Source organism: Helianthus annuus, chromosome 17, assembly GCF_002127325.2.
Source record: "Helianthus annuus cultivar XRQ/B chromosome 17, HanXRQr2.0-SUNRISE, whole genome shotgun sequence".
Classification (NCBI taxonomy): domain Eukaryota; kingdom Viridiplantae; phylum Streptophyta; class Magnoliopsida; order Asterales; family Asteraceae; genus Helianthus; species Helianthus annuus.
Window position 1 is genome coordinate 8,397,426 of NC_035449.2, and position 18,909 is coordinate 8,416,334.

At 33.5% G+C, this 18,909-nt stretch overlaps 1 protein-coding gene across 1 annotated transcript; it reads left to right on the forward strand.

Annotated features, from left to right (window-relative positions):
* Nucleotides 1-5,545: 5,545 nt before the first annotated feature.
* Nucleotides 5,546-7,597, forward strand: LOC110923667 (putative F-box/FBD/LRR-repeat protein At4g13965). Its single transcript, XM_022167731.1, has 3 exons — nucleotides 5,546-6,577; nucleotides 6,735-6,911; nucleotides 7,088-7,597. Exons 1-3 carry the CDS (start codon nucleotides 5,546-5,548, stop codon nucleotides 7,595-7,597), a joined length of 1,719 nt encoding a protein of 572 aa, XP_022023423.1.
* The last annotated feature ends 11,312 nt before the right edge of the window (nucleotides 7,598-18,909 follow it).

Here is an 18,909-nt window from a genome sequence, read left to right on the forward strand (position 1 = left end):
GTTAATCGGTGAACTTTGTGTGTTCTTGTGTTTGTTCTTGCTTCATCCCGGTTTGCCTACTAGCTTGGATTCCGCACTCGCTAGTGGGTTAGTATAACAAGGTTTAGGTTTGTTCTCGATCCTCCGAGAAAAGGGACCTACAGTCATTAGTAATTAAAAAGGGTCAAAGAGTTTATCACTGACTTACTTATCACCACCGCCTAAAACAGATAGAAAATGAGTAAAAGGTCCTCTCCAATGTCCTCACTTTCTTAAAACAACGTCATTATTGTCTCCACCACCACAGTAACAATTTCAGTATGCTCGTGTACAAAAACAAAACAACTCAGTCTGTTATTTATCCCGCCAAATCAGTCTGTTATATATCCCGCTTATCATTCTATACTTTATTAAACTTTATATTGGAAGCAAAACAAAACAAACGTCATTATTCTCAATCGAGTGTTGAAATACTCAGTTTCAGTTAATCTTAAACTTTATGTTGGAAACAGCTTATTTTAAACAATAGATAAAAATATCAGCATTATTCTTCGTCCATACTCCAAAAACTAAAAAAATAGTTTATTTGATGTAAAAACGTGATAGAGCAGACAAGAATCTATTTAAATCCTTCCATGGCAGGAAAACTATATAACACACAATTATGTTTTTTTTTTTTTTTTGACCTATTTTAGGGTAACTAAAAGAAGCCCAACAAACCAGCCTAACCAGCCCCAAAACGCTAGAAACCTTACCCGAATTTATAGTAATCAAATGTGAATCGGTTCTGAACTTTAACAGTCTTGGGTCTCGAGCCAGTCCTCAGCGTTTACTCAAGTAAAACCAATTTCTTAAACACAGACCCAAGGTTAAACCAAAAATCAATAAAATTACTGGACCAATACAAATTACCTAGTTTAATTAATAAAAAGATAATAGAATTGCACCAGCCAAGAACAATCAAACAATTGCAGAATCAAACAATTGCAGAACAAAAGGGTACAACTTAAAAGTAATTTTACTTGCAAAGTTTGAAAAACAAAGTGACTTTTTAATCTTGAATCTAAAAAATAACTACAAATCATATACACTAAAATGAAAAATAAGATGCCATGTTAACATCTTTGAAAAATAGCAAAAAGGATAACTCGCTAATAACCGTAATATGTATAAGAGACTTCCTTTTCACCATAACCATTTACATTTAGATTACCTATTCAGTGATGTTATGAAATGTATAATAACGAGGTGACGTTACCCGCGCGTTGCGGCGGGATGCTGATTACGAATGTTTTAGCGATTCACATTAAAACTCACAACACATCAAAAGAGAGAATGAATTATTCAAAGTGAAAGATATTAGGATTTTAACCCAATGAATTATTCTAAGCAAAAGATATTAGGGTTTCTTTCCTTTTTTTTTAAAGGAAAACTTCATTAAACAAACACCAACGGACTATCTCCAAGACGGAGATATTAGGGTTTCTAACGTGTAGATATTTTAGTATTCAAAAACAAATCAAAGGTTTTCCATGAATGGAAACATTTAGTTTTGTAGGTTGCAAAAGAGAAAAGAAACAAAAATGAGGAATCCATGATAATTCAAGAAAATGATGATGATGATGATGATTACCAATATTTGATTTGTTGCTTGCTAGAAATAATTTACATATTGTAGATAAATTTTTTTTTTAAGTATTTCGAAATATTAATCAATCAAGTTAAGTTTGACTGACTGTAAAGGTAAATTCTCAATTGATTGTAAAAGTAAATTCAACATATGGATTTTGGGGTTTCAAATTCTATAAATGACTACTGATAAATAGAAATATTAAAAAAATTTCACATATAGATTTTGGGGTTTCAAATTCTACAAATATGACTACTGATAAAAAGAAAATATTAAAATTTTTATGAATGAAACGGTGGACGCACCAAATTTTAAGGCTATTATAGTTTTTTATTTTTATTTTTTTTCATTTTTGAAATGGCATATTTCATTGTGAACAGGTGTTTAAACTTTAAACGGTGTAATGCCTACTACTTCATTTGACGGTTACTCAAAAGAAAACAGATAAAGCGACGCGATATATTACGAACCAATGCATCATAGAAAACATTTGATTTAAACAGGATACTACATTAAGAGTAATATATTAATAAATGCGTCAAAATCCTCAAGACAAAATCAATTCTTGTTACTCATAATAAAATTCATAAAGCGACACAATATATTTTGAACTTTTTTTACATGTGTGGTTTGACTATGTGATTGCTAAGATATGATGGTTAAACACAACCTTTCATAGAACCGTGATCATTTCTTAAAAGTTACGTTTGAAATCATATTGAAATGTACCGACATGATGTTCGGTGAGGACTGGCCATGTCACTTCATTTCATAAACCATATACATGTGATATGAAGGGATTTCTATTATAAATCCAACAAAATTTTATTACTCAAGCACAATTTTGATTAGAATTGATCATCTTTTTCTCATTTAGTTATTTTTTAACAGTACACAAACACAAACACACACTACGTACCACACATACATATATATAAAAGTGTGTACATATAAAATATTGTTAAAAACCAGCACAAATCCCATGTCGTAAATTGTTGATCATCATAATAATAATCATCGTCCATATATATAATCCTCATCAATCACATTACACAATGGTTTCTTCTTCCTATTCCCAAACTGCTTATGTTTCCCCATGATCCCATCATAAGAACTGGTATACAATGGTTTCTTCGCATTTTTTGTTTGTTTGGAGAAAATAAGGTGTTCATATGATTCTAGTGGAATACAAACAAAGAACAAATAAGTTGAAAAAATTGAAGAAATCACAATTGTAGGAATATAAAAAGTTAGGAGAACATACCCGAATTGAAACGTTAGAAGGAAGATCGTAAGTGATATGACGATCTGGTGCCGGTGGTAAATGTCCGCGAGAGAGAATCGGCGATAGCAAAATATGAAGACAACTGAAAAGGTTGACGGCTACATGCGGAAGTATATAGCGGTGGGGATTATGAATTGTCGAAGGGATTGAACAGTGGTTTTGGTTTTCCCAAACGTAGATGGGGTAACCAATCACCGGGGAGACGAAGAAACCGTGGTAACAACTCGGAGACGAAGAGGCTTGTTTTTCAAATTCGTGCAGCCTTTGACCTTCTGAAATCGTAACCACTCTATTGAAGATCGAATTTGAGATAAAAAAAGATTGAAGATAAGAGATATGTTATGTAATTTGCAGATATAGACATACATATATATGTCATGAACCGTTGTGATGTAATCAACAAACCTCTTCATACTGTGGTTATGTCATGGACCCTTGTGATGTAATCAACAAACCTCTTCATAAAAGGTGGTTGCTTAACTTTCTTTTTTAACAGAACGCTGGTTCGGTCATGAACCGTTGTGATGCAATTTTCCAAGTATTTTGTTATGTAATTTACACACCTTTTCATAAGGTGCTTAACTTTCTTTTTTAACAGTACGTCGGTTAGTTGAGGGAGGTGTCCAATGTTGGTAATTATGGTTGCGTCGGTTAGTTGAGGGAGGTGTCCATGGTGAAAATTAATTGATGGTTGTTTGAAGGGGTGGGAGTTAATTGGTGGTGACTCTTAGTTGCTTTTTGTATAGATATATAATACCTTTTGGTGATGCCATTACCTACTGCATATATCACAAAATCCATTAAAAAAAAAACTTTGATTAATTTGCTTCCCAAGTTGGAAAGATCATCCAGTGTTTTTTAACACCAACTCTATAATTCAATTATAAGAACCCAAGAGCAGTGACACCCAATTCATACATCGCACATCCAACAAAAAATACTCAATTTCATTGAATAATTTGCTTCCCAAACTCCAAAAAATCACGTTATACCCTTTTCAATCACCAAAACCCCACAAAAAAATCCAGTCTTTTTTAAATTCAATTGTAGGGTTGTTTTGTTATAAAATAGATTATCTAAAATACATAACAAAATTGTAAATATCAGCCTGGTGCAATTTAACATATACTCCATTCCATTAATCATGTTATACCAACTCTTCGTAAGGTGAATACGATTGACGCCTCAATCTTTAAACTCATACCTTACCCTAAACCTGTACAAAGGAAAGCAAACAACAACATACCTGGATGTTGCCTTTGATTCCAATTTCCGATCTGCAGGCGTGGTTTGAATCAATGATTTGTGCCTGATTTCAATGACGTCTTTTTAATACATGGGATTGCTAGAAACGGACGGGCAATTGAAGCAAAAACGATTGGATTGCATAAATTGATGATCGCAATTAATAAAGAAGGGCTGATTTGAGGAAACACTGAAGAACCATTGAAACCTCATTGAATGGAGGGGCAAATATGGGAGCAGAGGATGAAAATTGGGGAAATTAGTCACGACTGGATATGGTGTCTTAAAAATTATGGGTGAAATTACAATTCTAGACATAGGAAATGCTTATATATAGTATATAGATTAATTTTGTTAAAACATATGATCTCCTTGACAGTAAACTATTCAACTTTTTAGATATTTATACGATATTTTATAGTACATAAGAGGATGATCACATAGTAATTTTTTTCTTTGTACAAAAAACGGTTTGGGTCCGCCGACCCAATAAAACCGATTTGGCCCAAACCAATTTGGGCTAACCCGAGCCAACAGTTTGGTATAGGTTTAGGGTTTTTGTGTTGAGAATTAGTTCCATCCCGAACCAATTAAAGCCCGCCCTAAAGAATGGTAAAAACTGGTTTAAACACGAAAATATGTTTTAAACTCGATCCAAATTTGTTTGCGTGGGTTGGGGTTTTAAACCTTAAAACTGGTTTAGGCCAAACAGGTTTGAGAATAAACAAGGGTGGGTTGGGGTTTTAAACCTTAAAACTGGTTTAGGCCAAACAGGTTTGAGAATAAACAAAAAAATCCGGTTCGGTTTGGACCCAAACCAGTATTTGTACACCTCCCAACACAGTAAGGCCCGAAGAGGTTTCTTAGGAGTTATAGGGTTTCACTAAAAAGTGGCATACTAACATGGGCTAAGAAGTAACAAACCCTAACTTCCTATACGTAAAGTTTACCAGTATATATATATACCACGCTTCTCATCTTCTCGACTTTTCGTATCTTCCAAGATGGATTTTATGTTATCGACATTCCACAGTGCTGCTGTTTGACGCCCACAATAATAGTAAGTTTCCTCTCTGTGGTGTTAAGTGCTAATCAACATAATGTTATTGTAATATATCCAGTTTTCTTTTCTTTTTTTTTATATGCCAAGATGAATATGCTAGTGTTGTGTTTTAGTTTCATCTTAAAGGATTTTTTATAGTAGTTCTACCAATTTATCAAATATATAAATCGTTGCAGGCTTGTTATGTCCTAACTGTTGTATCTAATCAAATTGCAGCTTCTGGTGGTTTGGCAACGGAAAGTTTAACAAAGACATAAGAACCAATAAATTCTAGCCGAAAGAACAAGAAAGGAACCGACATATGTTTGAATCTTTATTTCTGTAAAAGTAGAGTTGGGAGAGAATGGATTCCAGGCATGGTAAAGTTAGAATGAAAGTAGAAGGTGATAGACTAAGCACCTTGCCAGACGATCTTATCCATAAGATCCTCTTCTTTCTTGGAATTAGATATGCAGTCCAAACAAGTGTGTTGTCACCTAGATGGAGGTACATCTGGACTACAATGCCCTGTCTCGGTTTCTCAAGTGAGGATTTGCATTATCGCAGGTTCTTCAAATTTGTTACACGTTTTTTGTCTGGCCGAAATAATCAAACAAAAGTGCATTGTGTCAAGCTCGCTTTTCATGAAAAGGATGGCCATCTGTTTGTCGAAAGAGTTTTGGAATTTGCATTCTCCAACAATGTCAAACAACTAAACATTACTTGCTTGTATGAAACTGAAAATGTGGGGTTTTTACAGGGGTTTTTACAGCGTTCATACGAAACCCCTCTTTCTGTCTATAATTCTCAGTCTCTCGAAAATCTCACTTTGTCCTTCACTTACTCCTTCACTTACAGAAGTTACATTACAATCCCACCTACATGGTACATGCCGGCGTTAACAACACTGAATCTCCTTTGTGTGGTATTGAATGCTGGCAAAACTACTGAAAAGTACGACAGTCTTTTCTGGAATTGTGCAAACTTGAAGAATCTCACCTTAAAGGGTTGCAGAATAATGGATGGATCGGAATATCTCAATATATGCCACCATGGATTATCTAATCTAACACTTGAAAACGGTCTTGGGGGAGTCAATGTGGTTACACCTCAACTTAAGAATCTCACTATAAGAAATTGGCCAGGGATTCATCTTATTTCCGCACCCAACCTTGCCTCCTTGCATTATAAAGATGATGATTATGGTAAACTCTTGAAGGTTTCTACCGACCTTCTTCATTTGCAGAAAGCGGATATATGTATTCTGCAACACTCTGGATCATTGCAATCACTTTTTTCCGGCCTCCCTCTCCAGCCATATATTCATAATATAGTTTTTCTTCTTCAACAGCTCCGTAGTGTCAGATTTCTTACACTTAACTTGGAACTTGTCAAGGTATGCTGTTATTGGTCATTAATGTTACTTTGCGAATCTAACTAAGATTTTTAATATAAACAATGGAAATATACGTAAGATTAAAAAGAAAGGCATATTAAGATTGCATAAATGTATTCCCCTTTTGTAAACATCACTTTTTTGGCATTACTTGCAGCTTCTATCTTCATCAGTGGAACTAATCTCAGATCAACCTTCTCCGTTCACCGACTTAAAGAGTTTAAAGATTTATCCAGCTGATATTACCATCCCAGAGGTAACCTTGTCTACTGAAGTCAAAAACTTTTTGCTAGATAGTTCTCAAGGTGCCACCTTTACACTGGTTTCACATGAGGTATGCCCACCATAAAGTGCGTTTTTATCTTCCATACATTTTACTTATTGCGTTGCTATTTCTAGATGTTTCATGCTTTTTTTTATTATCCGAAGAAGATTCAATATTGGAGCTTATTATATAAATGAGTATTTAGATGCTTCATGCTTATTTTATTATCCATGGAAACTATGCAGGAGGTTAGAGCTGTTAGGAATGTTGCATCAGCAGAAAACCTTATGAGAAAGTTGCAGTTGCTACTAGATAAGTGGACAAAAAATAGTGAAATAAATACGACTGATATGGAGCAGGACAAGGCACCAATGGAAAGCCAAACGGAAACAATGCATGAGCAAGTGGAAGTTGAGAACGAAAGGGCATTTCCAGACACGAAAATCAAATGGCATTTTGGGGAAAGAATGACACATATCGAGAGCTATTGGGAAGGTCTGAATGAGCAGTATGAGAAAGGGTATGAAAATACTGGTCACACAATTTCAATGTTGCGGGAGATTAAAGTGATACTGACAAAGTTGCCTGCATCATATCGGGATAAGTTGGAAGGAAGGTTTTCTGGTTTGTGTGTAGAGGCTGAGACAATCATGGATAATGTGATGGATTGTATGAAGATCAAATGCGGTAAGACGCCACATCGTTCAAATGTCTCCTCTCATGAACTTGTTACGTCACCACAACGATCTTCTTGACAAATTGTTAGTTGGGATGCTCACACTTTATATTTGTGTTAATGGACTTTAAACAAGGATATGTTTTTTTTGCCTGTAATATCTTCACTTATGATACCTACCAGATGATCCAAGGTTTTAATACTTTTTGAGTTTATGCTATTACTTTAACCCCCTCGTTGGAGTGGGTATTCGTCTTTTTTACATCGTGGATAATTTATTTTATACTAGGTTACAATCCTGTGCATCACACGTGTTGAAATGTGTCCCCCATGGTTTTCTTTTATTATATAAATATAGATAGACAGATATAGATATAGATATGGATATCGATTATATCGTTTTCTATTCATTACCTTTTTTAGTTGTTTAATAATTTTCATTTGAAAATGATTCTTACTAATCAAAACATCTAAGATACAGATGACCTAAGAAAATAATAGTGAACCATGCAGACAAGATCTTGTAAACTTGTTTTATAATTTGTTAAAGAAGTATTCAAAGGTTTTCTTAATCCCAAGGGTATTTTGGTCATCTGATAACCACTACTAACTTAATAAATATTATGTACTACATATTAGGGTACACGGGAACCGTGAGAACTCGCTCATCAATCAATCATCCAATCATCGGTTGACACCTAAACCTCCCCAATTTGAATGTGCCAAACACGGATTCACTTGCGCTAGTGTTCCAGAGCCCCCCCCCCCCCCCCCCCCGGCGCTGTCTTCCATGCTCAACATTCAGACACAACATGAAGTACACGTTGCAGGTTATGGTACCTGTTTGGGCTATCCGATTGCCAACGGGTTGGCGCTTGCAACGGTGTAGCCAAGCTACCTGTAATACCGCAAGGGGTACCTGACAGGTGCCCCATGTACCCTTATAATAGTGAAGTACTCGTATGGTTGGATGGTCCTTGTATTTTGTCAAGTAATTCACTCTTATAATATGATGTACATAAAAATGTAATATTTCTTAGTGGTAAGGATTCAAAATCTGTTGTGGATGTATAGGGATCAAACTCCAGTACCAACTGATTTTCTCTGTATCACGCGAGTCACCAACTTATAATATTTCTAATGTTAGTAGTCCTTACATATAAATTAAATCAACAAATACAAATGAACATTGATGTAAATTTAATTAAAAACATGTAATTAAAAAAAAAAGACATGCTCAATGTATTCTAAGTGAACTTAAAATTGCAACTTATAATTTGCATATTATTTTTTAGAGCGTGAATCAGAAAAGACGGTAAATTTGTATTAATAATATTACATGTCACAACCTTCATCCAATATCTATTTGTGATAAATATTGACATATAAGAAATATAAAATGACTAATGACTTATTTATTAATTTCTAGTGTCTAACAATACCACTACATTTTATTTTATACCTAATCTAGTGGCATAAAGGGGGTGGAATAAGACTTATGGACCATTAGGTTCTGTGTTTGATTCTCACAAGAAGGTTTTCCCAGATTTGTTGGGTTTTCTCCTGAATTGGTGTATAGACATTATTGCCTAATGAAGATGCATATGATCGGATGGTTCTATTGGTGACACAATAATACTCCGTGATCCATCAGTAATCCAAATTTGCAGTTAAAAAATCTCTAACAATACCACTACATTTTCTGTTATTAAATACCATCATAACTAATTAAATTTAGACAAGTAATGTGTTTTGTTATTAGATTAATCAATTGCTTTTTAATTAAATGGTTTTTGTTTTCTTAAAAATCAATTTTAGGAAAAAAAAAAGACAATAAGACATAATAGTTAGGTTGGGTGGTATGGGGCCATTGCCCATCCACCTAAGCCAATTTCTTATTAATAGCGTTCTCAATCATACCATCAACGCTATTTAGGGAGCGCTAATGATTGCTCGTGGTTGCAATGGTGGAGGATAACGAGATGATGGTGGTGGGGCCTATGTTTTCTACCAATAACAACTTTTTGTTTTATTATTTCTTTTTTCTTTTTTTTTCTTTTTCTTTCTTTTTTTAATAACATGTTTGTATTCTATAGCATGAGTGTTATTTGGAAAACGTAATGGAGCCATTAGGTCCATTCCATATTGTCTAGCCTTAGCGGTTAAGGTTATAATTGGAAGAAAAAGAAAGAAATAATAATAAAAAGATATAAAGATATGAATGAGGAATAAGATGTGGGAGGTTTTTTAAAATTAAAGTTAATTTTAAAAAAAAAAGAAGATTGTTTTTGTTAAATTAGAGGATTAGAGATGGTTCCTTTGCGGTAAATGTTCTAAGGAGAACAAAAAGCTAATTTTACAAAGTTTTAAAACTTTAACTAATACAACATTTGAATCACATGGTATAATCGTAGTTTTAAAACTTTAAGTAATACAACTTTGTGCAAGTATCTTCACCGGCTCATCTCCTCTCCTATCAATGCTCGAAACAAAAGCTAGTAGTGGTGTACGAGTGGTGATCTCTTTTTCCTTTATTGCCTCATGTACAAGAGGTCGTGCGCTCTCGCACACGGGTTGGCGCAATACTTCGCCTCCGTATATCATCGGCAGGAGCGCATATTATTATATGGCGGCGCCTACGTTACTATGATAGCCATGTCGTTTGGCTATCACCCGGAGATGGACCCGTGTTTACGCCTGATGATACAGCCGAAGAGGATAGGGATGTTATCGCTATCCGAAATGAAGATTGTCAAAAAGTTCCCACCTAACAACCACAAGCGATTAAGGGTGAGGACGGGCAGCCCTTCCAGCCGAAGGACCTGCTGGCAGAGTTCGAATGGATAGATCCTCCAACCGTGCCGGGGCAGGTGACAGTGCATGACCCGGAGGTGTACATTCTGGACCCACCACAGCCACGTGGACCACCCGGGACGCCTCAGTTCCCGCGACATGTTGGGCTCAGTCCTGCCCCCTCACACGCGGCGTATCGGCAGCTACGGGAGGACGTTGACCATCTACGTGAAGACGTTGGTTGGCTGAAGCATGTGATGGTCTGGGTAGCTGAGGAGTTGCATGAGCGACGACAGCGTGATGGGTTACTTCCACCACCCTACATTCCGACTGCAGCATTATCAGCAGCAGAAGCATTAGCATTAGCAGCAAAAGTAGTAGGATGATCCGCTGTCGTTGTATTTTGCCTTCTTCGATGTATTTAGTACTTAGTTATATTATATATTTTGTTATGTATGTACAAACTTATGCTGTGTGTATCAAACTTAAGACAAATATATCATATTCAGTCGTATTGAAACAATATAGTATTTTAATTTAATTTAAATGGTATAGTATGGAAATGGTGTAATATATTCAAACTGTACACGGGTATTTAAAAATAAATAAAGTTATGAAAATTTAAAACTTCTATAACATTTTAATGAGTAAATTACAAGTTTTGTCCTTTATGTTTGTACCAAATTGCAGTCGGTGTCCTTTACCTTTAAATTTGACGAGTTTTGTCCTTAATGTTTCAAAATCCTGCACGTTTTGTCCTTTAGCCCAAACTCAGTTAGATTGTTTGGTTAAGTATAGTCATGTGACCTGCACATGAGGGCATTCTTGTCATTTTATATTTTAGGGGCTATTTTGTAATGAATTATTATTCAAGGACTATTTGTAAAACACTAAAAAAAAAAAGAAATATAAAAACCCCCCTCTCTCTGCTTGTTCAATCATTAGCCAAAAACACAAAACTCAACCATTGATTTAGAGATCTACCTGTTCTTTGGTATAACTTAAAAGAATGAGCATTGAATTGGAGAGCTACATGCATCGATAAAAAATATTTGTCGAAACCGTACCGGAAGTTGTTGATTATATCTATAAACATGGGTCAAAGGATAAATTACATATTTCGTCCTTTAAGTTTGTATCGGATTGCAAAGGATAACCTTTAACTTCAATAATTACAGTTATAATCCTTTATTTGGAAAACCCGTTACACTCTACGTCCTTTAGCACTAACCAGATTAAAATTTTTAGTTAAGTTTATTCACTTAAGGGTATTTTGGTCAATTCATATTTCTATTTAAATGTTTAATAGATAAAACAAAAAAAAAAAAAAAAAATCATCTCCTCTTCATCTTCCCCCAATTTCTTAACCTAAAAACCCTAACCACCACCTCATCCTACCACCATCTCATCCTACAGCCACCGCCACCACCACCACATCATGCCGCCACCATCATGTTCCTCTAGCTGCATCTTCCTCACCCTCTCCTGCCGCACCTAAGTATTCAAAAGCCACCAGAAGGTTTTACAACGAGAATTTTAAGGAATCATCGTCTCAGAGGCTCAGTAAAGTTCTTGCTGCTGCTGGAAGTGATATTCAATCTTCAAATCATACATTTGATCAGTGTTGACTTTGAAATTCAACATTTTGATTATTAATTTATTATGTTTCATAAGTTTTGTGAAATTGTGTTTTAGTGGCTTCTAGAAGGAGCTGTGAGGAGCTGATTTTTGATGGGCGTGTGACTGTTAATGGATCTGTATGCAATACTCCTCAGGTTGTATGCCACCACTACCACATCATGCCGCCACCATCAAATGTCAAGCCTGCAACCTCTTTTCTCAGGAGAAACAGCCCGGTGTGCTGATCTTTTCCGTTTGTTTTATGGTTTCTTAATGTGAAACTCTTTTCTATTTCATTATCATGTTTGTCCCTTTTTACTTTATTTTTACTTTTTACAACACTTTCGTGATGTGTTTGATTGTGGATGTCGGAGAGGGTGAGGAAGATGCAGCTGGAGGAAGATGATGGTGGCGGCAGGATGTGGTGGCGGTGGCTGTAGGATGAGATGGTGGTAGGATGAGGTGGTGGTTAGGGTTTTTAGGTTAAGAAATTGGGAGAAGATGAAGAGCAGATGATTTTTTTTGTTTTATTTATTAAACATTTAAATAAAAACATGAATTGACCAAAATATCCTTAAGTGAATAAACTTAACTGAAATTTTTAATCTGGTTAGTGCCAAAGGACGTAGAGTGTAACGAGTTTTGCAAATAAAGGATTATAACTGTAATTATTGAAGTTAAAGGCTATCCTTTGCAATCCGGTACAAACATAAAGGACAAAATATGTAATTTACCCTGGGTCAAAATATAGAACCTAATCATGTTTATTCAATCATGACGTAAATATAGATACCAAGTTAGAGACACTTACTTGTGGGAGTGGTCATCTTTGAAGACGAAGATAAGGCCATGATTCCCGTTATGGTACCTTGGGTTGATGGATCACCTTAGAGAGAATTTTAGTGTTGGTGTTCTTAAGGAGTTTTTCATACCTTTTTATCAAATACCAATGATCAATATATAATGATCATAAGTGATGGTAGGTTATGAAAACTCTTTACATTCTCTATTAAAGGTACCTAAAGGGAAATCATAATTGCCCCTTAAACTAACCAATAATTACAATTACTACCATCAAGTAATTGTCAGGGATTAGTTATGTCATATTGGTAATGTTACAAACTGATCCGTAAGGCCACATCAACGGGTTATTTCTAACATTCTCCCACTTGGCCGAATGATCATTTGTGACAAGTATAAGTAAGTTTGGCCAAGTTAAAACATTAATCAATGTTTCAAATTGAAATTGCAAAAGAAAAATACAGTCATTGAGTTATTCTCAACTCAAGACCCCCATTAATCATGTTACAACCCCAAATCAAAACATACGTAAATTTAAGACCAAAATGACTAAGGTAAGCCCTTTAAGATTAATTTTTATAATTCTTGTCTATACGTCATTAGGTGCACATACGTATTTATAGACAAACAAATTGTATAATTGAGGAAAAATAATAACTAATCATTCATATGTACGATATGCTATTATGTAATGCCTTTAGTAAAACCCGTCTTTATTATGAGCTCTTAAAAAGACTTTGGGTGTAGACCTTAGTTATCGGATCCGCAAGCATATCATGAATGTAATGTATTCGATACAAATAAGTAGTTTCCTCTTCTTGTTCATAAACGAACAATAATTTTGTATCGAAGTTTAATGCAACACCTCTCGAACTATTACTGTTCGAGGAAATAAGGTAGCTGACTTTTCACAGTAAGTCTTCAATATAGTATTTATATGGAGTTAATAAGTTTATGAGTCTACTGATAAAATTTCAACAACATTTAGTGACAACTGCGTTGTTAATTAACAACATATTATGTCATTATAATTTAGGTTGTTGTTAACAGTTTCTTATGACTCCTCCATAAGATAAATTTGTCTGCAAACATAAGGATTTCCCCGAATTGACTTTTAAGTTCTTTTGAATATTACAAAATCAAGGTAAGAATAATCAACCCCTTCTTTATAGTCTTTCTCGTTTCTTAAAGATATCGTAAGATGTTTCACAATAATCTAGAGTGGTCTAATGTTCATCAATGTGAGCAATATCTACACGAGTATAGACTTGAACCTTCGTAAAGCTTCTAATTAATGAATCATAAGGAAATAATCTCATTTATTATTTTATCCTCTAAAGGAGAGCTATATTGTTTGTTACACATGTAAGAGCACGCTTTAGAGTAAGGCTTATGGGACGAAACTAATGTCCCATTGGGTCTATCTCGGTATATTTTGATATCTCACACGTAAGTGGTATTTCCGAGATTCATTATATCAAAATATATGTGAGAAATTATTTGACTTGTGTAACATATACTTATCCAAAAAGTGCTATCTATATAAAGATAAGTTTACATTAGTTGCTCCCACTCATCTTGAGGTAGGTACATAAATCCACTTAATTCTTGATGAATATAATGCATTAAGATTTCATAACATTTTGATGTTTGCCTTAAACCCATACATGGAATTAATTGACATACAAAGTAAGTGTTCTTGACCTACAGTTTAGAACTTTCAGGTTGTTTTATGAACATGTAAGTCTTTGTTTAAGGAAAGTTGTTTTAATGTTCATATAATGTAGCTCTAAATGATTATGAGCCACTAGAACAACAATGGTCCTCAAAGAAACATCTTGTAAGAAAGATAAGGTGATTCTTTGATAAATAATTCTTTTCTGAGCATAACCTTTAACAATCAATCATATTTTTAGCGTCTTAACGTTTGCATTCAGATTTTGTTTAGTGATGAACACCCTTAGGTAATTCAACCAAATCCCAAACGTTAAAATCAAATTTGCTAATAACAATTCTTATTCCATTTAGAAAATTGATTGATGCTAATGGCTTAATTAGAGGAAGTAGGACCAGTAAACTTTCCAATATCCATTTCAACTTCAACCAAGGAGGATTTAAACCTAGATGACCTCTGTAGTTGATTATTGGGTTGTATTATGAGTTTCAGTTTTATGGATTAACTCTTGATTAAGTTGCTATCACTTTCAAGATTCTAAGTGTGTAAGAGTTGGTGCAGTATGGTGTGCAATAGGTGTAATCGGAGTAAAATTTAATAGGTCTCTTCCCCCCGCCTCTTGCACTTCTGGCAAGTCCTGATAAGGACTTTTATTGCTCCCACTGACTTAGAAATCTTTAACAATTTAGCATGATTATGGTCAACATTAGAAGACCAATAAATTCTAATAGAGAAACAAATTAAAGAAGTTACTCATTGTAGTTTCTCTGTTTGATGATTACAAGTTTGGCAAGAAATCTGAGTGTGCCCACGTTTAAGCAAAAATGAAACTTTTGTTAGAGTAGCAGTATATTCTTAAAGAGAAAAGTTGTGAAGGAGCAATGTCTTGTACAAGAGGTGCAAATTGAGGTAGTAACAAGTTTTCACTCCCCTACCTCTTGCAACTCTCGCAAGTTAAGATAAAGACATTTAATGCTCCCACTAACCTTTTACATCTCTAGAAATGCTACAAGATAAGTTTCAATGATTTACGTGCTGTGGAACATGTCATATATGTTAAACTTGATTTCCTTAATGTCCAGATGTTTATAAAAATTTTGAGGGACGTATTTAGAAGGAATCATAGTATATATGAATTAATTTCTTTAATGCCTTGATCCATTAGGGACATATTAGACACAAGTAATTATGATAAATGAATAATGTCTGAATATTCCATTTTGGGATAAGTTCCAATGAAATATAATTTCTAATGGAACTTAATTTATTCCCTTAGCCATTAAATATTAAGGCTTATACACATGCTCATAATTCTCTAAGAATGAGATTTGATAATATTTCATCCTTCATTAAACTAGTCATGATTTCTCATGAAATTTGGTCTTAATGGATGGAATTTGTAAATCTCATTTTTCTTTTGTTAAATTTTCATTTTCATGATAACAAAAGGTTGTGGAAAAGTGTAGCATCATCTAGTTCTATCTTATAAGGTTTCTATCCAGATTGAGATGACCAACAATAGTTTAAGGTAAGAGTGACTTTATTTTAACCATGCAAACCTCACAACTGTCATAACGTAGCTTTTATATTGATACTAAATTCTGAATAATCTACAGAATATATAAGGTATCATAAAACCCAATTATAAAACAGTTTATTAAAAATTTTCCACTAACTCTCATATTAATTATTTGTTGATTTCTGGTAAGTAACCGTATAGAACTAGACTTAACCCATCATGTGTTAATTGGAATATTATCATTAGCAGACTTAAATATCATAAATATCTAACTACTTATCTTAGCCAGCTGTCCTATTGAATTATGGGTAGTCGTGATGCGCATGCCTAGTTTAATGACATAAGTCTGCAGTGAGACTTTCCTTTGAAGAAACTTATAGCTGGAAGTAGAACTTGTACACTGTCTCCAAATCTTAAAAGTATCCTCCTTTTAGGTTTAGTGGCGGTAAGATGAACAACATCTAATTTTCCAGTTTCATGCATTTCTTTTCCTGTATATATGCTGCTAATCAACACACTCAATTTCCTTTGGTACTCTTGAGTGGTATAGATGATTCTTAAGGCAACTTATGGTATTAGTGGAAAAGTTATATGTAATGCACCGGAAAAGTGTACTGATTTCCATGTGTAAACCTTTAAATTATGGGTCATGGTATTGTACATGATGATGTATTCACCTATGCCACTAACTTTATAGTAAGAATCTAGAGTAATGCATGCGTCTTAGGAGTTATTTTGATTCTTCCAAAGAAAATAAATTAGTCTTAGGAAATTTAGAATCTAGAATAGCTCACATGATAACAATAATTAAGTGGGTTCTTGATTATCATAAGAGATATAATGTTTGACTTATCCCACTAGTCATGCTCTAGTTTTCTTCTGTATAACTTTTATCAGAAAAGAGCAGTAGAATTATCATATCTTAAGAAATAATCAACAATCCAACAAGAGGAAATTTTGTAGAAACTCTTTAGTAAGCAAAACATTTTAGGTTTTGAAATTAGAGTGGATAAAACAGATGAGATACAAACTTAGGAAGAAACTTGGAGTGATTTACATTATGGGGTAATCAAGTAAGGTAGACACAAATTATTATATTGAAGATATAGTCTACTATAACACCAAAATAACAGACGAATATAAGGTTCTACCTGAATTTTGGCTTCGCTTTGGCTTTGACCAAAATTCAGACATTATGAACGTACATAAATAATAGATTGTCTCGATGTTCTAAATAAATTTGGTTTCGCTTTGGCTTTGACCAAAATTTATGCATTATGAACATACATAATAGACTGACTTATTGTTCTACATGAACTTTGGCCTCGCTTTGGCTTTGACCAAATTTCATGTATTATGAACATAAATAAATAAAACCAACTTAATATTCTGCATGAATTTTGGCTTTGACCAAAATTCACGCATAATGAACGATATAAAATAATAGACCGTCTTTAGTGTTCTACATGAACTCTGGCTTCGCTTTGGCTTTGACTAAAATTCATATATTATGAACACACATAAATATAGACTGTCTCAATGTTCTACATGAACTTTGGCTTCGCTTTGGCTTTGACCAAAATTCATGTATCATGATGAACATACATACACAATAAGGTAAAGCACATAAATATAACATAACACCTTTGGGCCAGAAATGAAATATTTATGTAAATTATGCTAATACAGATAATTACATAAGATGGCATAACTAAAGCTTCAATGTTTAATCAAATGATATCCCGTTGGTTCAATCATCGATCATTGAAGTTCGCCATTTAACTTGTATACTTAAGTTGGACCATTCACAAGTTTGTCCCATATTAGAGCAAAAATAAGTAAATAAATAAATAAGGCTTGCAAACCGATTTTGACATCTTTGCAAAACGATTTCATAATTTGAAAGATAATTTTGCCAAAATAATTAACTAATTAGCCGATTTCAATACTTTTCATCTATACCAAATTAAATCACCATTAATAGGTTTGTTGGTGTGTGATTGAAATAAGTCACCAACATTTAGAATAAATTGATTTAATCGATCATCAATAGATTTATAAAAAATAAAGCTAATTTAGTGATTTGCAAATTATGCCTTTTTAATATTCATGAAAACCGATTGTCATATAAACGATATGCAAAAAAGTTAAATCGATTGCAAAATAAAATATCTCAATTGATTAAATCCTTTTTTTTTTTGCAAAACTAAATCCAATCAAAGAAATAATCCAATTGATGGATTCTTGTTGGCATGGAAATTTACGTAAAGTTAAAAATTAATATACCATTAATATAAAATTAGTATACTATTAATTCACTAATTAATCACATTGAATAAAAAATTGCAATAATTAATATACCATTAATATAAAATTAATATACCATTAATTCACTAATTAATCATACTAAATAAAGAATTGCAATAGAGTATTGTAAAACCCAAAAGATGTGGCAATCAATTATCCACCTCTTTAAACATAATACAGTAGGAAACAAATTCCTTTCTCTAATAGATATCAAATTAATGTCAAAAAGAATTAATTAAATTCCATAATCCAATAAACTGTTCGATGATATTTTAATATTTTCAGAGAATGAAAAGCCTTTTGAATATTTGACTAATATTAAATGACATATTGATACTGATGAAACGTTGGTTCAACTTTACAATCTTGATTATGAATTATGAATAACCAAAATAATCTAAAACAATTCATCAAAATTTAGTTTGTATAAAATTGATTTGCTTTATCTCATTCTGATATAAATTATTAAAACAAAGAAAACAAATCAATTTTATATATAATATCCATCAAACAGATTGATCGAACTCAAAGGAATACATCGATTCATGTGATTGAATTTTGATATAATCAACATTGCTCTGATACCACATGTTGATTATATCTATAAACATGGGTCAAAATATAGAACCTAATCATGTTTATTCAATCATGACGTAAATATAGATACCAAGTTAGA